Source organism: Mustela nigripes, chromosome 5, assembly GCF_022355385.1.
Source record: "Mustela nigripes isolate SB6536 chromosome 5, MUSNIG.SB6536, whole genome shotgun sequence".
NCBI classification, from domain to species: Eukaryota; Metazoa; Chordata; class Mammalia; order Carnivora; family Mustelidae; genus Mustela; species Mustela nigripes.
In genome coordinates, this window is record NC_081561.1 from 59,386,026 (window position 1) to 59,410,422 (window position 24,397).

A 24,397-nucleotide genomic window follows, 5' to 3' on the forward strand; every position below is an offset into this window, starting at 1 on the left:
AAGGCAAAGTTTTGGATAATCCAGTCTTTGGGACAGGGGGTGAGCGCACTGATCTGCTGGGATGGCTACCTGAGGCAGAAGAGCCACTACCTCTCTCCCACCCGCCCCCAACACACCCAATCCTGGTCCGGCTCCATTTGCCTATTCTCCTCTTTCCAGGCAAAGTGAAGGTCACTGGCTGACTGCCTACTGCTTCCAAACTATCCAGTCTGAGGTTCCTCCACTCCATGGGTGGGTCATTCCATCCTCCAGACCCAAACAGAGGAAGGGTGGGGTCCTGAAGAGGCTGGCTTCTCCCTCATTCTCATGGCAGAGGAAGACTCTCACTTGGGGGCTCACTCTAGTGCCTCCCACCCATATTTTGTGGGAAACCCTACCTCACATCTAACTCCAACCCCTCTTCTGGTCTCAGCCTGTTCCACCTAGTTCAGTCCTCACTGCAGACAAAGTGCAGAGTCCCCAGCCTGACCCTTGCCTAACTCAGATAGGAGGCTCCCACTCCCCATTTAGTTGTTGAAATCTTGCTTCTGTTTCCCACTCCTTTTGGCCAACCCCAGAGCTCCCAAGAGATAAAGGACTGCTGACAACTGACCCCTGCTTCTCCATTCACACATATTACTCTTCCTTGCAGCTTAGGGGAAAGAGGGGTGAAGGGAGGGGGCAAGGAAGGAGCCAGCTGACCTGCTGGTCACCATGGCAACGGGGCCTGCTTCTAGAAGAAGGAGCCTGGCTGGGGTGGATGGAAGCTGGGAGTGGGGGCACTACAAAGGGAACCAGAAAAAAACAGCAGAGAGAGAAGAGGACTGGTGGGGCAGAGGAAGCGAAGTCAGGGCCCTGACCATGCTGAGGCCCGAGTCAGAGTCCCCAAGTCATCTTTCAGAATGGCACTGCATGATCCCTCTCCCCATTCTGAAGTGTCCCCTGAAGGGCTTCCTGTCAGAGTACTGGCAAGGTGCTGGAAGCCGTCAGTGACTCAATGCTGACCTCATGTGGCCAGAAAAGGGGCTGGTACACACCTGTTAAGGTTCCAAGTGAGACTCCAGACTGAATTGGGATAGGTTTTTCCTTATATTCAGCCTCTATCTGAAGGCAAGTGGGGTTCATTGCATACTCCTGCATTCTTGTGTCCTTGCAGTGGGTTCAGATGCCCCAACTCCTTAGACCTTTATAAAGGAAAGAAAGTTCCAGTGAAAATGTTTTTCAAAGTTTTGGATTAGGGACAGGAGAACCTGGCCTCTGTCCTTCCTAACTGTTGTATCTTGGGCAGTTCAGTTCTCCCCTCTGGGTTTCAGCTTCTCAACTTTAAGATGGGGATGTGATAATGCCTGATCTGAGCCCAAGTAGTCTGGGTCTAGAGTTCCTGGCTGTATTTTTGCTCTAGGCTTTGAGGATGAGAGAGGAACATGCCAGGGGAGGAAGTTGAAAACCTCTGAAGTCACACTGACCTCAAGGGAAGGAGATGCTTCAGTTTCCTTGGGCTTTCCCCTCATGGCTTCTCACTGCCTCATGCTCAACCATCTTCTCCAGTGTGGTTCTCCACAGGGATGAAGAGCAGTGGGGCATCTCCTCCTGGCTGCCCACCATGCTTCTCTCTTGATTCACCCCTCCAAGCACACACACACAGGGTACCTCTCTTCTCCCCAGTCCCCTTCCTTCCCTGCACTCCACTGGGCAGTTGACCCCACTGTGTGCCCCCAGGGCACCCTCTTCTCACTCCTGTCTTTGTGTAAGCACTCTGTATTATAATTGCTGGGAGATTTTTGAAGGCTGGGACCATGGGACATTTTTGAGTGGAGGTGGGGTTAGTGGTTGTTGGTTATTACTGTTACTATGATACTTAGTTTTGATTCCAACAGAAAGACCAATGTCAGACATACAGGAAAAGCCCTATATGTATTTGTCAAACGAAGGAATAAAATGAGATTATATGGTGGAAGGCAGTAGGAAAGCTGGTTCATAGCTGTCTGCACTCACTCCAGCTTCCTTCCCCCAATGCCAGAGTTGGAAAAAGGAGATGTTCCCTTAGGGATGATATTCTAAAAGCATTGCTGCCCCTGGGTTGATGGCACTTGGGGTAGGGGATGAATCATGGGGCACGGATTGGGGCTCACCATATGGGTGGAGTTTGCTGACAACCTCCCTAGGCCCTTTAGGCCCAGGGAAAGCAGGGACAGGGAAGGAGGGAAGATGTGCTGGCATTGGGGCTGTGGCTGTGGTGGGGACCTCAGGAGAACATGGCCCAGCATGTCTGGGGCCTCCCCATTCTGGTCCCACCATGAGGAACTAAACTTCCCTGATCACTAGGGGTAACCAGATGTCGTAACCGCCCAGAGCTAGTGTTTCATCCCTGTGAAGAATGACCATTCTGCTTTTTTATTTTTATTTATTTATTTATTGCCAAAGAGAGAGAGAGAGCAAGTGAGTACACACAAGCAGGCAGAAAGGCAGGCAGAGGCAGAGAGAGAAGCAGGCTCCCCACTGAGCAAGGAGCCCTATGCAGGACTCGATCCCAGGACCCTTGGATCATGACCTGAGCCGAAAGCAGCGGCTTAACCCACTGAGCCACCCAGGCATCCCACCATTCTGTTTTTTTAGACAACAAAAAAATATGACCTGCGTATCTGCATTTTTTAAGACAACAACTTGCCTGAGAAAACCCACTTTCAAAAAACCAAAAACAAACAAACAAAAAACCTGTCCTTGTGCCCAATTCTATGTGATCTAAGAAGTTGACTCAGGAGACCCTCTATCCAGGATCCAAAGACAGAACTGCTTCTTTAAAGACAATAGGTATCCCCTTTCTTTCCCTACCCAAACTCCTAGGCACTGATAGAGAAGGAGGCCATAGAAATTGAGAAAAATGGGTAGGAGATAGGAAGCAGTGCTCTCCTTGCAAGTTGCATAGCCTGTGCAGATGATTAATAAATATTCCTTTAAAAGTAAATGAAAAGAGGGCCTCCTGGGTGCTCAGTCGGTTAAGCAGCTGCTTCTGGCTCAGGTCATGATCCCAGGGTCTTGGGATCGAGCCCCACATTGGGCTCCTTGCTCAGTGGAGAGCCTGTTTCTCCCTCCCTCTGCCTGCCTCTCTGCTTACTGTGTTCTGTCTGTCAAATAAATAAATAAAATCTAAAAAAAAAAAAAAGAAAGAAAAGAAAAACAAATGAAAAGGGGCACCTGGGTGGTTCAGTCGGTTAAGCGGCTGCCTTCTGCACAGGGCATTGATCCTGGGGTCCTGGAATCAACCCCCCAGGGGGGCTCCCTGCTGGTTGGGGAGCCTGGTTCTCCCTTCCCCCTGCTTGTGTATGCTCTCTCTGTCACAGAAATAAATAAAAATCTTAAAAAAAACAAACACGAATGAATGAATGGAAAAAATGAAATGGAAGGAAGGAAAAAAAGAAAATGCGTGGAATTAATGAAAAAAAGGAAGGGAAAAGATGGATGGATGGATGAATGAGTGGGTGAATGAATGAATGAGTGGGTGAATGAATGAGTGAGTGGCTGAATGAACGCACGAGTGACTCAGGACCGGGTAACCCCTGACTCGAAGCCAACGCAGAGGGCGGGGTTAGGGGGATTCCGGAGGGAGGGGCCTCGGTCCGGAAGCGCCTGTCGGGGGCGGGGCCTGAGGGGCGGGGCGAGGGAGCGAGTCCGACTGGGCAGTCCAGCTACCCCGAGTAGCCGCTGCGGTGGAAGCCTCCAGAGCTCCGATCCTCGCCCGCGCTTTTCGCCGACTCCTCGGGCTCCCGCAGCTCAGGAAGGAGGCCACTCCCGGCCGGGCGCTAGCTCTGCAAGGCGGACCTGCAACCCGGAAAGGCGGCGCGGCGGAGCCCAGAGCCGGATCCTGCTCGGACCTGGCCCCCGCCGGCCGGGACCGTTGGCATGTCGGAGGCGCGGAAGGGGCCGGACGAGACAGATGAGAGCCAGTATGACTCGGGCATCGAGTCTCTGCGCTCTCTGCGCTCCCTGCCCGAGCCCACCTCGGCCCCAGCCTCTGGGCCCTCGGATGGCCACGGCCCCCAGCCCTGGACTCATCCTCCGGGAACAGCCCAGGAGCCACAGGAGAAGGAAGATACAGATGGGGAGCGAGCTGACTCCACCTATGGTTCCTCGTCGCTCACCGAGTCCTTGTCCTTGTTGGGGGGCACAGAGACCGAGAACCCAGCCCCACGCTCGCCGCTTCCCGCCGCGGGGGCGCTGAGCCCTCAGCAGCTGGAAGCCCTCACTTACATCTCTGAAGATGGAGACACGTGAGTATGGGGTCGAGGCTGAGACAGAGACCCCTTCCAATCGATGCTAACTCCTGGCCTGCCAGGATCTTCAGCAGGCCGGGAACCCAGTCTGTGAGGATCCCTCAAAACACCCGCGCTGGAAGGGGCAGTCCCCACTCTCTCTTCCAAACTCTAGACTTCACACTCAGCCCACTTTTGAGCTCTGGCCAGACCCGGTCCAGAGGCCCTGGCATCATCTCTCTGCCTTCCCTTTGCGAGGTGGGCAGAGCTGACAGGGCCCTTGCCAGGCACCTGGAACCCCAGCTAGCAGCCCGGAAAGCTACCAATAACCCACCCCCTGGAAGGGAAAATTCCCCTGACCAAAGTGCTCCCCCCGCCTTGCTGGGGGAGAGCACATCCTTGTTTGCTCAATATCTGGGATTCCCAGCCCCTGACCTCATAGTACCCTGTCTCAAGGAACAAAAGGTGCCAGTTACAGGTTGCCAGTGGGGGTCACGGAGCTAAAGATGGGGGTACAGCTAGGGAGCAGAGCTAAGGCTAGCTCTGAGAAAGAGGGGGTGAGCCAGGCTGGGGCACTCTTGCCCCAGCAGACAGACAGGCGGCTGGCTGCCCAGCTCACTTCCTTCTCTGCTGCAAAAGGGGAAGTGAGGGCTGGAGTCAGCTTTACTGACACCCTCTACCTCCTGAGCCCCCCAAGTCCTCCTCACTGTCCTGTCTGATACCTTTACTTTACCCTTTCTTCCCCCAGGTGCAGGTGAAGTTTGGTGGGGACTGGGCTAAGGGGACAGGCAGTTGAAATAAGAAGCATTTTGTGTAGGAGGGACTGGCCAGTTGAAGATTTGCCCCTTAGGAAGAAGAAACACTGTCAGGTGAGGGGGTGGCTGGGATTTGGGGGTGAGAAACAGAGCGGAGTGTGCCGGGGTCCCAGATAGGGGATGCTGAAATGAATGGGGGTCGGGAGGGTAGAGGAGGCCAGAGGTGTCTGTCTTGACCTGCTTTTTGGAGATGGGAGGGTCCAAATCTTGGGTGGCCTTTGACAAAGATAGCCTGTGGACCCAGTGGGTGGGAGAGGAATGACCCCAGGCCTTTTTTGTAACCTACCCAGATTACCAGCCCACAGGCCCAGAACCAAGGTTTAGGGAGCTCCATGTGGAATCCCTATGACTGACCTTTGATCTAGGGATTGAAGACTTCTGACACTGCTGTCCTTTGTTAGCCTCTGGGCTGCAGCCTTAACCTAGTTAGAGACAGGTGTTGTGTCTAGATTGGGGGGGGCGGGGCAGAGAAGAGGAGTCAGGACTCCCCAGGAGGTTCCTAGGGAGGAGGGGGTGCTCTCTTCCCTTAGAGGTGTCTGGCCTGTGGGACTTATGGAAGTGGGAAGAGGAAGTGGGAGGAGGGGAGACAGGGAGAGAGGGAGGTGGCTGCAGGAATGTGACCTAGAGAACAGGCCCTGGCCGAGGGGATTTCCAGTGCGGTTCCTCCCGCCCTCCCTCTGTCACTCTCTCTCCTGGGCCTCTCCTGCCGCCAGCCACCAAGCTTGCCTCCCTCCCGCCTGAGCAGCCCCCTCCCCAGCCCAGATGTGCTTTTACCCAAACTACCCCTCAGGGCGGTTAATGCCTCAAGGCATCTGTCCTGGCCTAGACCCTGCAGCTCTGGCTTTCATTTTCCCCACCTGATGTGGGGAAACCCCAGGACTGGAACTTCCCCTCCCAGCTGCCCCCTCCCACCTTAGCAAGAGGCTCAGACTCTTTGGCCCCCAACGGACGCACATGTTCTGCACCACACAGACCTCCCCTTGGAAGTGTACGCAGAGTGGGGGATGGCCTCTGGTCAGGCCCCACCGGGTCCATGCTGTCTGAAAACTGACCCTCTTGATTCCTCTGTAAAGGGCAACAGCAGGAGAGCCTGCCTCGCTGTCTCCTGACTCCTCTTCCCAGAACTTCTGTTTTCTCTCCCTTTCAGTGTATAACATTGGGTTGCTGGGAGTGGGGGTAACCCTGCTCCTGCCCTCTCAAATCCTCCCTGTTGAGGTTGGTGGAGGTGGGGAGCTCAGCCCCGGAAACCAGGTCTATGCTATCTCGGCGGCTTTCCTTTTGGCTTCTAGCTGCAGCTGGCCTCACAGGGCCCTGGGACCAGAGGGGAGTGGGGTGTGGGCAGCCCAAACAGGAAGGCCCTTGTCCCATCAGCACCCTGCCCATGCTCCCACTCTGCTGAGGCCCTCCTAAAGGCCAGAGATGGGAACTTGGAGCTCCCAGCCCCAGGATCCTGGCTTCCCACACCAACCCTCACTTCCTGGCCCAAACTCTCACTTCCTTTACCTACCCTATGAGTGGCTTCTTAGAGACTGATGTGTTTTTCCTTCTAACCTCAGGACCTCAGGCCCCTAGCTCACTGTCTAGGGCCCCGAGCCCTGACACTGAACCCTGTTCTTGCTGCCTCCCCCTCCCAGGCTGGTCCATCTGGCGGTGATTCACGAGGCCCCAGCTGTGCTGCTCTGTTGCCTGGCTTTGCTGCCCCGGGAGGTCCTGGACATTCAGAACAACCTTTACCAGGTAGGTGAGGGGAGAGGTGGGCTGTCCCTGGATACCTATCCCTGCCCCATTCCTAGCAGCCACATCAGGCTGCACATTCTGGAAACCGTATGCGGGACACTGGGATAGAAGCTGGTGATACAAACATGAGCAAGACACAGCCTCGGCCCATGAGGTGTTTGAGCATGGGCTAGGGGACTCATGTCCACACCTAACTGCAGAGCATGTGACAAGACTTGTGATAGAGACACATACCAGCTCCTGTGGGATCCAGTGTCCATGGGGAGCAGCCAGGGAATGCTTAACATGGGAGTGGCATCTGTGTGGAGCCTTAGAAGAGAAGTATGGCAGGTAGAGGTTGCCTGGTACTCTCTAGTCTTTCCCCCCTCCGACCTTTCCTTTTCCCTTGGCCCCTGGGGATAACAGAGGTCTCCCCAGAGGTGGAGGGGGTAGACCCTGCCCCCATCTGTCCTTTCTGCAGGGGCTAAGAGGACCTGCAAGAAAAGCTGGGGGCCACTTCCCTCACCCTGCCTGCAGACCTGGGAGGGGTGGTCCCAAGAGCTGCCTGGGCAGTGACAGAGGGAAGGGTTTGGCAGCATTTCCTTGGAAAACCAGGGCCATAGCCTTTCTAAGCGGCTCTCAAAGTGTGGCAGCTGGTAATTCCTGGGTCCACCCTAGCATTTTGCCAGAGGGAGGAGCATGCTCCAGTAGCCCTGGGCCCCTCTGTGCCTACAGACAGCACTCCATCTGGCTGTACACCTGGACCAGCCCGGTGCAGTTCGGGCCCTGGTCCTGAAGGGGGCTAGTCGCATGCTACAGGATCGACACGGTGACACAGCTCTGCACGTGGCTTGTCAGCGCCAGCACCTGGCCTGTGCCCGCTGCCTGCTGGAGGGGCAGCCTGAGCCAGGCCGAGGACCACTGCACTCCCTGGACCTCCAGCTGCAAAACTGGCAAGGTATGGGTGGCCTCGGGGCCTGTGGGATGAGAAGGGGGCAGGAGAGGGACTCCATTCTCAGGGACAGGATGCTTATGGCCTGTCCATCAATGCACCTCCAGTTCCAAGCACATAGGTACTCCATACATCTTTGCTGAATGAATTAATGAATGAATGAATTCGATTGAGAATTTACTGAGAGCCTACTATGTGCAAAAGACAGAGCTAAACCTCGCCCTCAAGCTATTTAGTTTAACAGAGATTAGATTAACTCATTAATTCACGTATGTACTGAGGGCCTTCTGTGTGCCAGACATTATTCCGGGAGTGAGACTTAATCTGTGAACAAAGCAGAGAATGATGGAGGCCGGCAGTAAGTCTAAGCAGGGAGTTCTCTAGCAGGTTAGCAAGCAGGAAGGCCTGGGGGAAAAGTAGAGCAGAGTGAGAACTAGAATGTGAGGGACGGGGGGTGGGGGGGGGGGCGTGATTTTCAAAGAGGATGGCCAGGGAAACCCTCTAGGAGCAGGGACGTTTGAACAGACACTTTGAGTCTAGTTCTGGGAGGGGGGCACAGGGCAGGAGGTGGCATCTGGGGAGGGGCTGGAGCCTGGGGATCCTGGAGAGCTCTGAAGATGGTGGTTTTGGGACAGGGCTTGAAGGCAGATAGAGTTTCAGAGAGGTGGGGGGTGGGGAGAGAGAGACTGGGGGCAGGGTATGCTTGTGGAGGTAGGGTGCGTGTGTATGTGGGGTGTTACTCAGCCACGTAACCCCTGAAGCATGAAAAAGTTTCAATAACATGACTTTGAAAAGGTGGAAACTTTGAGTTCCTTTCCCCTTAGACTTTTGAGGGGGTTTTTCAGGTTTGTGTTTGAACAGTCCTGTGCTCAGAGGCACTGAGTGGGCAGTAAGTCCCTTGGGGCTGAGGGGTAGGGAGGTCCCTGAAAGTGAGGGAAGGTGGGGGAGAGTTGGTGGATACAGACGAGCGAACCCCAGCCTCACCCCATCCCAGGTCTGGCCTGTCTCCACATTGCCACCCTGCAGAGGAACCGGCCTCTCATGGAACTGCTGCTTCAGAATGGAGCTGACATCGACACGCAGGTGAGGGGGGCCGGTCATGACCCAGCCCTGGGCCTGCCCCATCGCCTGATCAGGCCCTGGGGCCCCTGGCCCAGCCATCAGGAGGGGTGGCACTTCTCATCTGGAGCCCCAGGGCCTGGCAGGATTCCTCTTGAGGTCCCATGGCTGACAGCCTTGTTCCCCTGCAGGAGGGCACGAGTGGAAAGACCGCGCTGCATCTGGCTGTGGAGACCCAGGAGCGGGGGCTGGTGCAGTTTCTGCTCCAGGCTGGTGCCCGCGTAGATGCCCGCATGCTCAATGGCTGCACCCCTCTGCATCTCGCGGCTGGTCGGGGCCTCAGCAGCATCTCATCTGCTTTGTGTGAGGCCGGCGCTGACTCCCTGCTGCGGAACGTGGAGGACGAGACTCCCCAGGACCTGGCTGAGGATGTAAGAGGCTAGGCTCCATCTCTAGGAGCTCCCACGCCCATAGCAGAGCCAGGAGCTGTGACAGCTGAAAGGGCCAAGGAGTTGGGATTCTGGGGTGTAATCCACATCCGTGACTCTGTCACTCACCCTCTGTGGGACTTGGAGTGAGCCTCTGCCCCTGCCCCTTAGTTGGTCAAGACCAGGGAGCTCAAACTTGGACTCTAACAAAAGCCCTGCAGTGGATCAGTGAGGCAGGCTAGGTTATAAAACAGGGTGGTGGGGCCCTGGGGGGGTTCAGAGGCTCTGCCCTACTTGATTTCAGCAGATAGTCGCAGAGGAGGAATGTGCACCAATTACTTCCAGGTCTTGGAATTTTTCAAGAGAGGTAGAACCTAGATTTCCTGTACAGTCTTTCCATTTAAAAATGTTCAGTGTAAAAAAGGATTCCAGGGCACCCGCGTTAGTAGAGCATGTAACTCTTGATCTCAGGGTCATGAGTTCAAGTCTCATGTTGGGCCTAGAGCTTACTTAAAAAAAAAAAAAAAAACCCGGACCCATAGGCTGTATCACCTCTGGTGTCCTTACTAGCTCTGATATTCTGACATTATCTTAGAGAGTGAGGGTTTGCCTAAGGCTTCAGGACTCTGTCTAGCCCAGAGGGGCCTCTATTTGGGGGATTAGTAGGAGGTTTTGTTCCCCCATATCCTTCAGCTGTCATTCGGTGGAGAGGAAAAGGCCCAATCTGTCTCCCTAGCTCCCTTTCTCTACTGCTGTCCTTTGCCCATGAGCCCTGATCTTGCTTCTCTCCATTCTCTTCTCAGCCCTTGGCTCTTTTGCCCTTTGATGACTTGAAGATCTCTGGGAAGCCACTGCTGTGTGCTGACTGAAGCCGGGGCAGAGTCTGGGGCCCGGAGACTCCATCTCTTCCCATCTGGAAGCTGGAGCTTTAGCTGCTGCAGCTTGGGCCCAGACAACGTGCCCTCCTGGTGTCCTGGGGACTGCTGAGGACACAGCCTGGGGCCAGCACGGTCCTGAGCTGAGAGGAGGGATCACAAGTGAGAGAAGGCCAGTCTAGAAGGAAGACCTTCCTAGGTGGATGGAGATTCCTGAAGACTCCGAAGCCCCCGGTATCCTAGGCAAAGCCTGTTTGCCTCTAGAGAATGGCAGGGGCTCTTGTTTCTGCTCACGTTGGGTCAGCCTGAAGCTGCCAATCAGTAGGAAAACATGGACTCTCCAGAGTGAGGAGAGAAACTGAAATCAGCAGGCAGGACCCTGAGGAGTTCCATCTCACTGCTGTTGAGGACTCTTGAACACTGTTGTTTAAAGACTTCACATAGAAGGCTCTGAACTGAGCCTTTGGGGAAGGGGAAGTTTCAATAACATGACACTAAAACAGCAGAGACCTTTAAAAAGATCCCCCCTCCCAGAGTCATTTTACGCACACACGTGTCTGTGTGCATTGGGGATTTTTAGGTAGGCCTGCCTTGTGACTTTATGGTAGAGACAAAGAGAAGGAAATTGCTCCCTGAACAGGATAGGACCTTCATAGGTGTGTGTGGTGGGGTGGTTGGGGAGGAGCTAACAGTCCTCAGGCCTCTCCGTCCTTCACAAACCCTTGTCCTTTGTGTGGAAACAGAGGGATAAACAGGAGATGAGAAGCTCCCCCCCCCCCCCCCCCCCAGCAAGGGGGTTGCTCATCACTGCCCTAGAGGAGTCTGGAGAGAAGGGCTGACCTATGGAGGGTAACACAAAGGAGCCATGGCTTTGTATGTTTTTCCTTTCATTCCACACATTTGAAGCCCTTGTTAGGTGAATATGGTCAGTATGGGTATGGGAGAATAAACCAACACAGTCTCTGGCCACTTGGATCTTATAGTCTAGTGAATGAGGCAGCCATTAAAGTCATAAACAGACAAATAAATATGTAATTACAAGTTGCAGTGGATTCTGTGAAGGAAAAGTAAAGTGAGGAGAACACACGTTGGTGGAGGGCCTTTGGGTAGTCAGTCAGGGGAGAGCTCTGAGGCCTGTCATCTCCAGGCCATACAGAAGGCTGAGTAAGGATGTGGGGGGAGCGGTCAAGGGAAGGCCTACAGTGAATTAGAGGACCTGGCAGTGAGACTCCGCAGAGGGTGAGTGAGGGGGCAAAGCGGAAGGGACAGGTCATGCAGAGCCTCGAAGGTCATGGGTTGTTGGGGGACAGAACTGCAGCCCAGCGGAGAAAGGAAGGAGAGATCTTCCTGTCAGAAAACGCGAAAGGGGTAAAGTGAGAGAGTGCTTGGGTCGCAGAACCTCAGCGTCCCCGTCCCGAGATGACAAGGGGGGCACCACTACCTCCTGGGTTGGTTGTGAGGGCTCAGGGCGATGGCGAAGCGGAGTGGGGGTGCGCGGTCCCCGCCTCCCCACCGCCCGGGGCCCCCAGGAGTCCGGCTCCCGAGCCGCGTCTCCCTCCGGGCCACGCGGGGGCGCTGTGGCCTGCCGGCGGCCCGGGGCGCTGCGTGGTCGAGGCTGGGGGCGGGGGGGCGGCCGCCGGGAGGGAGGCGGGAAGAGCAGGGTACTTCCGCTAGCCGCTAGCTCACTGGCAGCTGCTGGAGGCGGCCGCGGAAGCTGAGGGAACGCGCGGCCCGGGGACCGCATTCCCCGGCCCCCCCTCCGCCCCACGCGGCCCGGACCATGGACGCCAGGTGGGGGGCTAGGGGAGCGGCGGGCCCACGTGACCGAGCCCCTGGGCCATGTGACTGCCGCCGCTGGGCACGGAGGGGCCGGGTGGGGTCCCAGCTGCCAGGCGGCGGACCGGCCCGCGGGGCCCGGAGCCGGCAGGGAGAGGGGGCGCGGCGTGGACTCGTGCTCCTGGCGAGGGTCCGGGAGTGTCGGGCGGAGGAGGTGGGAACTCTGGCGCTCCCGGATCCTGGAAGGCGGGCTGGGAGGAGGGGCGCCGCCTGTGGCCGGAGCGGCAGGAGAGCGCTAGAGGGAACAGAGGGAACCTGTGTGGTCAGAGGGGCGGATCCGCCCCCGGGGAGGGAGGGAAACCCTGCCTGGACCGCGCCGGCCTCCGCTCCCTTCCCGCCCCCCCCCTCCCCCCCCCCCCCCCCCCCGGAGAGAGAGAGGCTCTTTGTCCAGGCTGGGCTGCAGCTGAGGGGGGCGGGGAGACTCCGGGCCCTTCTCCAGTGTAGTCCCCTCTGGAGGGTCGAGTGGATGAGGAATTGCACCCTAATCCTTACGTCCGCTGTCCCCGCAGGTGGTGGGCAGTGGTGGTGCTGGCTGCGCTCCCCTCCCTGGGGGCAGGTGGGGAGACTCCCGAAGCCCCTCCAGAGTCATGGTCGCAGCTATGGTTCTTCCGTTTTTTGGTGAATGCTGCTGGCTATGCCAGCTTTATGGTACCCGGCTACCTGATGGTGCAGTACTTCAGGCGGAAGAACTACCTGGAGACAGGTGTGTGAGGAAAGGGTGGGTTAATGTGCAGGGTCCGTTTTATGAGTACTCACCAGCAGTCCAAATAGGGATGTGGCTTGGAAAGGGAGGGAGGGAGATCTGCAGGCCTGACAGCAGGGCAACTGGCTGCTCTGGGGAAGATGAGGTGCTGGGAGATCTTGATCTTGTGTGCCTTTTTTAGGCAGGGGTCTCTGCTTCCCCCTGGTGAAAACTTGTGTGTTTGGCAATGAGCCTAAGGCCTCTGAGGAGGTTCCTCTGGCTTCCCGGACGGAGCCGGCAGAGACCACTCCCACTTGGCAAGCCTTGAAGCTGCTCTTCTGTGCTGCGGGGCTCCAGGTAGGTAGGCAGGGGGGCTCCACTACTCTTCCTGGGTTGGGTCCCTGTGGACAGCGACTGCATGGAAGCAGAGTTTTCATCCTACCTGTCCCAAGGCTTTCCTGGCTAGTGTGTTACGTGACTCCCTCCTCCCAGAGGCACACTGTGCCATCATCTTCTTAGAAGTGGTTGGAGGACATGCTGTCTTTTCTTTCCTTCTTTTCCCTTACTCTCTTTTCTGTGATGTCTTCTGTGCTCTTACTACACTTCCCCTTGTGGTGATGTGTCTCATATACTGTGAACCTGCCGATCAAAGTTTGGGAAGCCATTCAGCCTTCCCCCACTCCATGTAAAAGGAGCAAAGATGCTGAGCTCTTGGCATGTTGGAGTGGGCACTGCTAGTTCTACACATGCTGAACTAACAGGTGTCCCATCTTTTTACTCCCTGAATTGACTGAGCATAGATAGGAAGATACCTGGGATGGAATCAGCTTTGACTTACTCTTGTGTGGGGCACAGACACAGGGTCTGGACAGGGTCTGGACAGTCTTTTTTTTTTTTTTTTTTTTTTTTTTTTTTTAAAGATTTTATTTATTTATTTGACGGAGAGAGATCACAAGTAGGCAGAGAGGCAGGCAGAGAGAGAGAGGAGGAGGAAACAGGCTCCCTGCTGAGCAGAGAGCCCGATGCGGGACTCGATCCCAGGACCCTGAGATCATGACCTGAGCCGAAGGCAGCGGCTTAACCCACTGAGCCACCCAGGCGCCCGGGTCTGGACAGTCTTAAAGCATTTGTTGTTGTGTTTCGCACACACTTATTCTCTCCAAGGTGAATGCAGGCTTGGAAGGGGAGAGGAAACTTCTAGTTACTGCAGAGGGACCAAAATATGTATGCTGTCTTTTAAATCATTTTAGACATGTGAGAAAGAGGGAGATTGTCAAGATGCTTTTTTGCCCACCTTTTCCTTCTCTGGCTTATCTTGTCCTCTGTCCTGGTCCTTCTCCATGCAGGTGTCTTACCTGACTTGGGGAGTGCTGCAGGAAAGAGTGATGACCCGCAGCTATGGGGCTACTGCCACGTCGCCAGGTGAGCGTTTCACAGACTCTCAGTTCCTGGTGCTCATGAACCGAGTGCTGGCACTGATCGTGGCCGGCCTCTACTGCGTCCTCTGCAAGCAGCCCCGCCACGGGGCACCCATGTACCGGTACTCCTTTGCCAGCCTGTCCAATGTGCTTAGCAGCTGGTGTCAGTATGAAGCTCTCAAGTTCGTCAGCTTCCCCACCCAGGTGCTGGCCAAGGCCTCGAAGGTGATCCCTGTCATGCTGATGGGCAAGTTGGTGTCTCGGCGCAGCTATGAACACTGGGAGTACCTGACAGCTGGCCTCATCTCCATTGGGGTCAGCATGTTTCTGCTTTCCAGTGGCCCTGAGCCCCGCAGCTCCCCAGCCACCACGCTGTCAGGCCTCATCCTGCTGGCAGGCTACATCGCCTTTGACAGCTTCACCTCGAACTGGCAGGATGCTCTGTTTGCCTATAAGATGTCTTCCGTGCAGATGATGTTTGGGGTCAACCTCTTCTCCTGCCTCTTCACCGTGGGCTCCCTGCTGGAGCAGGGAGCCCTCTTGGAAGGAACCCGCTTCATGGGGCGACACAGTGAATTTGCTGCGCATGCCCTGCTGCTCTCTGTTTGCTCCGCGTGTGGCCAGCTCTTCATCTTCTACACCATCGGGCAGTTTGGCGCTGCCATCTTCACCATCATCATGACCCTCCGCCAGGCCTTTGCCATCCTCCTCTCCTGCCTCCTCTATGGCCACACTGTCACTGTGGTGGGGGGTCTTGGGGTGGCTGTGGTCTTTGCTGCCCTCCTGCTCAGAGTCTATGCTCGGGGCCGTCTAAAGCAACGGGGAAAGAAGGCTGTGCCTGTCGAGTTTCCTGTGCAGAAAGTTTGAGGGGCCGGAGGCATGAAGTGGAACAAGACCCTCACTGTACCAATTTTCCTCTCCTACTGTAACTTCTGAGGTGGTTGGCTCCAGGGCAGAATGCAGGTTTTTTCTGTTACCACAAACCAGCTCTGCAAGTTGGGGTTGAGTCCAAGAGGCAGCCTTCCCCTTTGCCTTAAGTCACCGTTCTCTTGTAGGGATTCTTCTGAGGACCGTCCTCTGTGTGGAGGGTGTGGAGAAGGCAGAGGCACCTGCCAAAGTCCCCACCCCTTCTAATTCCCTGAAGTTTTGCCCTGTGGGCTCCACCAACACCTCACCTGTGCTTATCCCCCTACCCTGAGTGGCCCACCCTTGCAGATAGCCTCCCAGAGACCTACAGTTTACTCTGGTGAGAAAAGCACAAGTGTTGTAGGCTCCAAGTGCTGCTTTCCCAGGAGTCTGTGAAAGATCCGGTGCTATGCTGGAGGGGGATGGGAGAGTCCTGCCCAGTGACACCACCGTCTGTGTTAGTGGATTCCTAGGCTCTGCTCCAAGAGTCAATTGCAGGTTTTGGTACTCCAGAAATGTAATTTTGCTCTTATAATTTTATTTTATTAAATTAAATTGCTGCAATGGACTGAAGTCCTGTGTTTTGGCTCACTGAAGCGTATGCTTTAGGACAGGGACTGAAAACTACATGGTAGTTGGAAGCTACCCTTTAGAGTCAATGTTGGGGGGACTTCAAAAGTGCTAAGTGCCTGCAAGTGACCTTAGCTTTCAATGTACGAGGAATACTTATCCACGGAATGACAGCAGGTACAACTTGGGAAGCTAAAGAAACCCAAAAAGCAGCATGAGATCCACTTTACAAGGGACAACATAACTGTATAAAACTGTATCTTCTTTATTTTGCATACTTTAATCTCAGAACAAAATAAACAAACAAAAAACACAATACACATCCAAACCCCTTGTCAAATAATCAGAAGGGATAGGGCTTTAGGGCCTTCTTTCCTGCCTCAGAGAGGAGGAAGAAAAAAAAAAAAAACCACTAGACAGCAGAGGGAACCAGGTGAACAGGGCCACTCCCGGCTGCTGGGGAGCCATGGGGACACTATACAGAGGGCTCAAGGTCTGCAGGTAGAACTAATCTACTTCTTCCATGCGAGAGGCATCCTCATCACCCTCAAGAGGGGGGATCTCATCAGGAACAGCAGCACTGGGTTCCTCTGCTGTCACTTCATCTTCATCAATGCCTAGAAGTAGAAAAGTAATGGCACATGAACTTTGATCCAAATACCATGAAGTTAAATTTGTCCCTATAAGACCAGCTCCTCAATTCCCTGTCACACTCTGGTTAACAAAGGTCTCACTTACCCAGGCCTAGCTTAATCATGCGGTAGATGCGGTTGGAGTGAGTCTGGGGATCCTCCAGTGAGAAGCCAGAAGAGAGCAGAGCTGTTTCAAACAGCAGCACCACCAGGTCCTTGACAGCCTTGTCGTTCTTGTCCGCCTCTGCCTTCTGCCGCAGCGTCTCCACAATGGGGTGGTCAGGATTGATCTCCAGGTGCTTCTTGGCCATCATATAGCCCATTGTGGAGTTGTCCCGAAGGGCCTGGGCTTTCATGATCCGCTCCATGTTGGCTGTCCAGCCATAGGTGCTAGTCACAATGCAGCAGGGTGAAGACACTAGCCTGTTAGAGATGGTCACCTGTGGACAGTTACCAAAACCATGTTGGTTCTATTCTACAAGTTCTATTCTCTGTAGAACAGAACTCACAAAAAGCTGCAATCTTTATCCAACATTACAGAAATACCAACCTTAAACCTGTCTGGTAAAGACAAATAAAGCTCTAGCCAATTAGACTCCTTAAGGTTCTGAGGGAAGCAGCCCTAAAAGCACTTGTTTGCAAAATACACCCTAGTCCCAGAATTGTTTACCTTCTCAACCTTCTTATCCAAGATTTCTTTCATGAGTTTGCAGAGGTTCTCGAACTTGGCCTTGCTCTCCTCCATTTTCTTTTTCTCCTCTTCATCCTCAGGCAGCTCCAGGCCCTCCTTGGTAACGGAGACTAGACTCTTCCCATCAAACTCCTTGAGTTGCTGCACGCAGTACTCGTCAATAGGCTCTGTCATATATACTACCTCGAAGCCCCGCTTTCGCACTCGCTCCACAAAAGCGGAGTTGGCAACCTGCTCTTTGCTCTCACCTGTAGGGTTATTCAGAGTGACTCAGGTCAGACTGCTGCCTCCTGCCCTCCCTTCCCTCCTCACACCCGGAAAGGCTTTGATCAGATTCAGGCTCTGACGCACCAGTGATGTAATAGATGGACTTCTGGGTCTCCTTCATGCGGGACACATACTCTGAAAGAGAAGTCATCTCATCTCCAGACTGGGAGGTATGGTAACGCAGCAGCTCAGAAAGGCGGCGCCGGTTAGTTGAATCCTCATGGATTCCAAGCTTCAAAAGTACAAAAAAGTTTTTTTACTTACAATCTGTTACCTTCTGTGTGAATGAAAAATAACCCCCGACTGTTGATTATTAAAAAAAAAAAAAAACTTTTGGGGGGGGGGCGGGACATCTGTACCTTTAGGTTTTTAGAGAATGCCTCATAGAATTTCTTATAGTTCTCCTTGTCTTCTGCCAGTTCAGAGAAGAGCTCAAGGCACTTCTTCACGATATTTTTGCGAATGACCTTCAAGATTTTGCTCTGCTGAAGCATTTCTCGGGAGATGTTGAGGGGCAGATCCTCAGAGTCAACCACACCGCGGATGAAGTCTGCAATCAACCAGTGAGAACAGTTAAAAACAGGGCAGGGACACCTGGGTGGCTGAGTCCCTAGGTGTCTGCTTTTAGCTCCAGTCATGATCCTGGGGGTCCTGGGATTGAGCTCCTTGCTCAGAGGAGAACCTGCTTCTCCCTTCTGCCTACTCTTGACAATCTTTTTTTTTTTTAAAATAAGATCTTTAATTTTTTTTTTTAAAAGATTTTATTTATTTGACAGAGGGAGATAGAGGGAAGCAGGCTCCCTGCTGAGCAGAGCCCGATGTGGGACTCGATCCCAGGACCCTGAGATCATGACCTGAGCCGAAGGCAGTGGCTTAACCCACTGAGCCACCCAAGTGCCAGACTCTTGACAATCTTTAAAGAAAAAAAAAAAAAAAAAAAAAAAAAAAAAAAAAAAACACCTAAATTCAATAGGACTTATTTCTCACTGCACCCTCACTTCCCAGGTTATCTACAATGAAGACCTCATTTCCCCCAAAAAACAAGACCTCACTTTCTTGAGAATGCTGAGAGGGTTCCACAGGATTATTAACTACATGAGACCAAGACCACACTCACTGAGATACTCTGGTATCAATTCATCACAGCTGTCCATGATAAACACACGACGAACGTAGAGTTTGATGTTGTTCTTTTTCTTTTTGTTCTCAAAGAGGTCAAAAGGAGCCCGACGGGGGATGAAAAGCAATGCCCTGAATTCCAGCTGACCTTCTACAGAGAAGTGCTGAAAGAAATCCAAGATAAATCAGTAGTATATTTTTTTTAAGAATTTATTTATTTGACAGAGTGATCACAAGTAGGCAGAGAAAGAGGAGGGAGCCTGCCTCCCCCTCTCTCTCCACCTGCCTCTCTGCCTACTTGTGATGTCTGCTAAATAAATAAAATCTTAAAAAAAAAAAAAGAAAAAGAAAAAGTTTATCCCCACCACTTCATTAAATTGTTTAGAACAAAAATCTTAACAATGTTCCTTTAAAAAAAAAAACTTCCTGAAGATCCAAGGATACAAGAGATGCCATTGGAGAAATTAAGCTCTCATACCTTGAATTAAGCTATGATGGCACAGCTATATAACCCTTAGATCAAGGGGAAAACAATCCCACTAAGAACCCATCATGGAGATAAAGTGAGGTCATTGGGAAGGATGTCCTTTCTTCACCCTAGAAGGGTCATCAGTAAGTGAATGGACATGGCTTATGGCATTCAGTTCCCATCTACCAACCAGCTAGGCAAGTTCTACTTATCTACTACCAGCCTTCTGCTTGCTCTTCCTGAGTCAACATGCAAGGGTTCTCACCTTGACTGCCAAATGGTCTTCCCAGTCATTAGTAAGGCTCTTGTAAAACTCTCCATATTCCTCCTGAGTAATGTCATCAGGGTTTCTGGTCCAAATGGGTTTAGTCTTGTTCAGTTCTTCCTGATCAATGTATTTCTCTTTAATCTTCTTTGTTTTCTTTTTCTTGTCTTTCCCACTATCATCCTCCTCATCTGATCCCACATCTTCAATCTTGGGCTTCTCCTCATCGTCTTTATCTTCTTCCTCCTTCTCCCCTTTCTCCTCCTCTGCCTCATCATCACTGATTTCTTTCTCTCGTTCCTTCTCCAACTGGAAATACAAAAAGGTTTCAGAACACGATACACCAAAGAACCAGAGACTATCCCATTCTCCTGAGCAGCAGACATCATACATGTGAGGATTACTAGTCTACACTCACATAAAGGGTAATGGGGTAACCTATGAACTGCGAGTGCTTCTTCACCACTTCTTTGACCCGTCTCTCCTCTAAATACTCTGTCTGGTCTTCTTTAAGATGGAGAATCACTTTGGTACCCCGGCCAATGGGCTCACCTAGGAAAAACCAATCACGATACAGCATGAAGACACAAAACTAAGTGCAGACTTGTAACAAAAGATACCTACAGAAAACATGCTTAAGATCTCTATTACAGATTTCCTCAGAATTCTAACCCAAACAATTAAGTCAACTTACCATGGTCTGCACGCACAGTGAAGGAGCCCCCAGCAGAAGACTCCCAGGCATACTGCTCATCATCATTATGCTTTGTGATAACCACCACCTTCTCTGCCACCAGGTAGGCAGAATAAAAGCCAACGCCAAATTGTCCAATCATGGAGATGTCTGCACCAGCCTGCCAAAGAGTTTTAAAGTCAAACATACAGACACACACAGAACTACAGCAAACCAAAAAATACCCACACTGATGAAGGGTGCATGTCTAGCTAAAATACCACATACCTGAAGAGCCTCCATGAATGCTTTAGTTCCGGACTTGGCAATTGTTCCCAAATTATTTATGAGATCGGCTTTGGTCATGCCAATGCCTGTGTCCACTAGAGTCAGGGTGCGTTCCTGGGGGTTGGGAATGATGTCAATTTTCAGCTCTTTACCGCTGTCCAACTTGGAAGGATCTGTCAGACTCTCATAGCGAATCTTGTCCAAGGCCTAAAAATAAAAATTTCAATATTATGTTTCTGCTTCCTGAAGCTCACCTTCAACCAAAAAAGAACTTTTTCACTTCCAAATAGCCTCAGTTCTGATTACCACCCCAACCTCGTGTTTAAGCACAATAATTAGCTACAATATTCCATCTAAACCCAGAGAGTAAAGACAACTTTTTAAAAATCAGTATGTTTATTCCCTCCAACAGCAGCCCCATAAAACGCCAAACCACCTTTCTCCCATTCCTGAGTGCTGAAAAGGAATACTACAAATGAATGTGCCCAAAGCACTCACATCAGACGCATTACTGATCAACTCCCGAAGGAAAATTTCCTTGTTAGAATAGAAAGTATTGATGATGAGGGACATAAGTTGGGCAATTTCTGCCTGGAAGGCAAAAGTCTCCACCTCCTCCTCTCCATGGTGCACTTCCTCAGGCATCTAAGGTAAAAAACAGTCAAGAATTACAAAAGAACACCACGACCCCATATTTAACACTCATGTACACCCCAGTCTCAACAAAGACTAGAAGAAATTTACTTCAAACTGCTTTGGGTTGGCTACTAAACATATTTCTGAAAGCCTGTAAAGCCTTTTCTTCAAAGATTTCAGCATATATCCTTAGCAGGAAGCGAACTTAGAAGGAAAATTTTAAAAAGCTTCTTTAACATAATATACAATGCCAAAGATTTTGGAAAGGTATCTTGAAGCCAAAATACTGCAAGTAGTCCATGGGACCCAAGAGCCTCAGCATCACTGGGTAGCTTGTTGAAAATGAACATCCTGACTCCAACAGGAAAAGAGCCCCAGGTATCTGAAGGAGAAAACCAGAGACTAAGGTTCTATTACGTTTTTTGACAGGAAAAAGAACACCCCAAGGTGATTGATTTCATGTTAAAAAAAAGAAAAAAGAAAAAAGAGTAATTCAGCATTGGCTCTCCCAGAGATTATCTCCACAACAAGCGCGTGTGATTGCCGCCTCAGAGCACAGAGGAAAGATTACACCAGAGACCAGTGGATACCCGCCCAAAAAGCTACTAGACAAAGAAGCGACGAAGCAAAAGCTCCATCGTCGTGACCCCCTCAACACACAGGACTACAATGTAGGGTCAAACCAAACACAACTAAGATGGTGGCCGTAGTCCGCGGGCAGACCCTCGTCACTGCCGGACATGCGTCGGCCAGGGCCACGCGAGGAGGGGGCGCCACCGCGCAGTCTCCCTTCGCCCCTGCATCCGGGCACCAGGGCGGGGCGCCGGGCTCCAGAAGCTTCCAGAACAATCTCAGCTCTCTGAGAGGGGCGGGGGAGGAAAGGGCCCATGAATCTTCCAGAGCCTGCCCCCTTTTCTTCCCTCCCCCACGACCGAGACTGCGAGAAAAATCTGGAAGGAGGGAGGAAGCATCCTGGGCCGGGGCCGTCCGTAAACGTTCCTCACCGCAAAACCTTGCAGAAAAGAACCAAAAACACTTGGAAAACGCTTCCCACAGGGTAGAAGGCAAAGCCAGGCCAATACCAGGCTGTGCTGAGTCACGTCCAGCGCGCACACCCACCACCCTTGGGGACTCTCCGGCGCCCCGTAGCCGCGTCCGGAAGTGGAAGGGCAAACATGGCAGCGTCCCGGGCCGGCGCGGACACCACGTGCAGCTGCCCACTACCCCAAGCCCACTCCGCGGCTCACCTCCCCCACGGCTAGTATTCGCCGGGGTTAAGCACCGCCACCCCGACACAGGTGAAAAAACAAGCTTACCTCGCCAACCCCCTCCCGGCCACTATCCAAACGAAAGGTGGAGTCGTTCTATCCCAGAGACCGCTCCAAACCCCAAAAATCTACCCTCTGGAAACGAAACTAGGAACAAAAACAATTCAAAAAGAGCATTCCAGACAGAATAATCTTAAAAGAACCCCTACCTTACCTTAAAAGAGAAGAGCTGCAAGCACTACAGACCACAGTGGGAAGGGACTGCGTCCAGCAACGACTCCGCAACAAGACCGCGCGGGGGTGACTCAAGAGAGCGGCTCTGCGCCCCCAGCCGTCCTATATACGGCGAAACACAGACCAACTGCCCGCCCCCGAATCCTTCCGCCTTAAAGGACGATGCCTGTCAGCCCCGCACCTGCCGCTGCCCGCCCACCTTGACGTCATGGTCCAAAATAGGGGAGGGGACGGGAGCTGCAGGTCTCAGTATCCGCCTTAAGAGCATGCGCAGGCAATTCCTTTTTGTGGCCCCCATCTCCGCATTTCCGAGGCATTAGCAGTCTCCAAGAACTAAAGATTGGTAATGCCATATGATATAAATGGGGGGCTTAGGGGCGGGGATGCCCCTGACCTTCTATAAACCTGTGAGGCAAGCGCCTCCGAACTCGAGTCCTGGCGTTGGAGGAACGTCCAAAAAGGTGGAGGGCGGGGATAGAAGTGGCGGCCAACCACTCAGACCTCGGCTCCCAGGTTCGACTTTTTTGCTACAATCTGCCGTACACATTCCTACAGCCCGATAGGAGAAGGGTTTTTCTTTAGGGACGGTGCGGGATGCGAGATCTAGATTCAGGCAGTCCCCGGATCCCAGCCCTCCCCGGGCCAGAGGGAAAAGCCAGGGCTTTGCAGCGGGGCGTGGCTCCGGCTGGGGGAAGGGTTCTGGCCTGGGCCGGCTTGGGGACTCTTTGCCTGCGCTCGGCGGAAGGAGCGACGACGGCGGTACTGCGATTACTTCCAGCAGTTTCCAGACCCGCCTTAGCGGCCCCGCCCCTGCCCCGCCCCTTTCCTCCAGGCCCCGCCTCTCCCTTTGCGGCCGGGAAGTCTGTGCAGTTGCTGCGTTACCCGTATGACTCTGCCGGGGTCCCGGGAGAGGAGGAGGTGGGCTGTCCCAAATTTCTTTATCCTAGGAAGCCGCGGGCGGGACCCTGCTTTCCACTTGCCTAGCCCAGCTAGCTTGGCACTCCCTCGGGAGTGGGACGGAGCGTAAAGGGAATGATTGACGACCCCCCCCCCCCCGATCAATCACACGGCACAGAGCTGTAGGGGCGGTTGTGCCGGAGCCGCCTTCAGAGAGCAGAGACTGGGGACGCGTTCGCCACCGAGGTGGACAGTGGGATGGGGGGGGGTACCCTCCCCAACTCCTGCATTCGCCCACGTGTGTAGAACACTGAGACATGCGTCTCCTCTGCGTGAGCACATCGAGCCAATTCTCAGTCTGGTTTCATTTTTTTTTTTTTTTCCGCCGTTTTCCCCTCCTGCAGCTGCCAGACCAGAAGTGAGGAGGGTCTCCAGGGACCCCTGCAGAGTGGCAGGGATTCTTGGAGGTCGTTTGAAGACACTGGCCAGAGAGCAGTCCGATGCAGGCTGCCAAAAGTCGTTCCTCGTCAACTGTGGTGGAGGTCCCAAGCCCCCAGACCTTTAGTCTGCCAAAGGAGCTGTGGGTCTCCATACCTCGCTTGGCTCTGACCCTTTTGCATACCCTCCTGAGGGGAGGCTGTCCTTGTCTATCCAAGGCATCATCTAGGAACCCTGTGGGACCTACAGCCCCTCCAGAAGAAAATGGCCACTTCCTGCTCTGTGACCTTCCTGGCCCACAGTGCCCTCCACTGGAATGCTGGAGAGGGGTTCCCTCCCACCACCACCACCCCTAGTCCTTCTTCAACAGCCCTGGTGCCCCGTCTTCCTTCCTTTGTATGTTCTTTATTTATGTGTTAAATTCCACAGAATAAAGGACCCTCACTTTCCTTATCTTTGCCCTATACTCCAGACCTCATCACCCCACTGCCACCACCCCAATTTCATTTCTCCTTACTCTTCTATTCCCCTTCCTTATGGTGTGTGAAAAACCTGTGACTGGAAGTTAATGAGTTTGGGAAGGGTGCTGTTACCAAGAATCCCCCAGAATTCTCTGTTCCTGATCAAAATCTCAAAGAAAGTGTGTCATCCCCCAACATACTCTCTTTCCCTCTGGGCAGAAGGGGTCTAACAAATGAAAAGTCTCCCTAGTTCACAAAGAGCATTCATACCATTTCACTGTCCTGTGAAGTGATGAAAGTGAGTCTCCACATTGTAGGAACTGGGAAAGCAAGGCTTCATTGAGATCAGTCAGCTCAAAGCCTTGTTATCCCAACCCTTGCTCCTTGCTCCAGAAATGGAGTGGAGATGCTGCCTCCCTCCCAGGACCCAAGTCCAGGGCAGAGCAAAAATTACTCCTGTTGATCAGTATTAGGATCTGAGAGCATTCAGGGGTCTTCTAATGGGAAAATCTCAAATCTTGCACTAGCCTAGAAAGACTGCCTTCTTTTCTGGAAGCCTTTTCCCACTCACTG

The 24,397-nt window shown here is 53.0% G+C and overlaps 3 protein-coding genes and 1 long non-coding RNA gene across 5 annotated transcripts; 3 read left to right on the plus strand and 1 right to left on the minus strand.

Moving 5' to 3' along the window:
- The first annotated feature begins 3,624 nt into the window (after positions 1–3,624).
- NFKBIE (NFKB inhibitor epsilon) lies at positions 3,625–11,115 on the plus strand. The gene is made up of 6 exons (XM_059400359.1): positions 3,625–4,247; positions 6,679–6,781; positions 7,496–7,718; positions 8,707–8,795; positions 8,963–9,202; positions 10,003–11,115. Exons 1-6 carry the CDS (start codon positions 3,880–3,882, stop codon positions 10,066–10,068), a joined length of 1,089 nt encoding a protein of 362 aa, XP_059256342.1. The 5' UTR covers positions 3,625–3,879; the 3' UTR covers positions 10,069–11,115.
- Positions 11,116–11,701: 586 nt separating this feature from the next.
- Positions 11,702–15,489, plus strand: SLC35B2 (solute carrier family 35 member B2). Of its 2 annotated transcripts, none has more exons than XM_059400357.1 (4): positions 11,702–11,865; positions 12,420–12,613; positions 12,795–12,949; positions 13,939–15,489. In XM_059400357.1, the coding sequence occupies exons 1-4, from the start codon at positions 11,855–11,857 to the stop codon at positions 14,875–14,877; spliced, it is 1,299 nt and encodes a 432-aa protein (XP_059256340.1). In that variant the 5' UTR covers positions 11,702–11,854; the 3' UTR covers positions 14,878–15,489. The 2 variants fall into 2 exon arrangements, with proteins under 2 accessions (XP_059256340.1, XP_059256341.1); XM_059400358.1 differs by lacking the exon at positions 11,702–11,865 and adding an exon at positions 11,922–12,064.
- A 242-nt stretch (positions 15,490–15,731) lies between these two features.
- Positions 15,732–22,118, minus strand: HSP90AB1 (heat shock protein 90 alpha family class B member 1). Its single transcript, XM_059400355.1, has 12 exons — positions 22,009–22,118; positions 20,389–20,535; positions 19,891–20,097; positions 19,624–19,783; positions 19,348–19,481; positions 18,930–19,238; positions 18,194–18,359; positions 17,436–17,626; positions 17,161–17,308; positions 16,789–17,057; positions 16,225–16,558; positions 15,732–16,103 (listed from the first exon to the last, which is right to left on the minus strand). Exons 2-12 carry the CDS (start codon positions 20,533–20,535, stop codon positions 15,994–15,996), a joined length of 2,175 nt encoding a protein of 724 aa, XP_059256338.1. The 5' UTR covers positions 22,009–22,118; the 3' UTR covers positions 15,732–15,993.
- A 429-nt stretch (positions 22,119–22,547) lies between these two features.
- On the plus strand, positions 22,548–23,817 carry LOC132018012 (uncharacterized). Its single transcript, XR_009404439.1, has 2 exons — positions 22,548–22,946; positions 23,330–23,817. It is a non-coding gene; the product is annotated as an uncharacterized LOC132018012 (long non-coding RNA).
- The last annotated feature ends 580 nt before the right edge of the window (positions 23,818–24,397 follow it).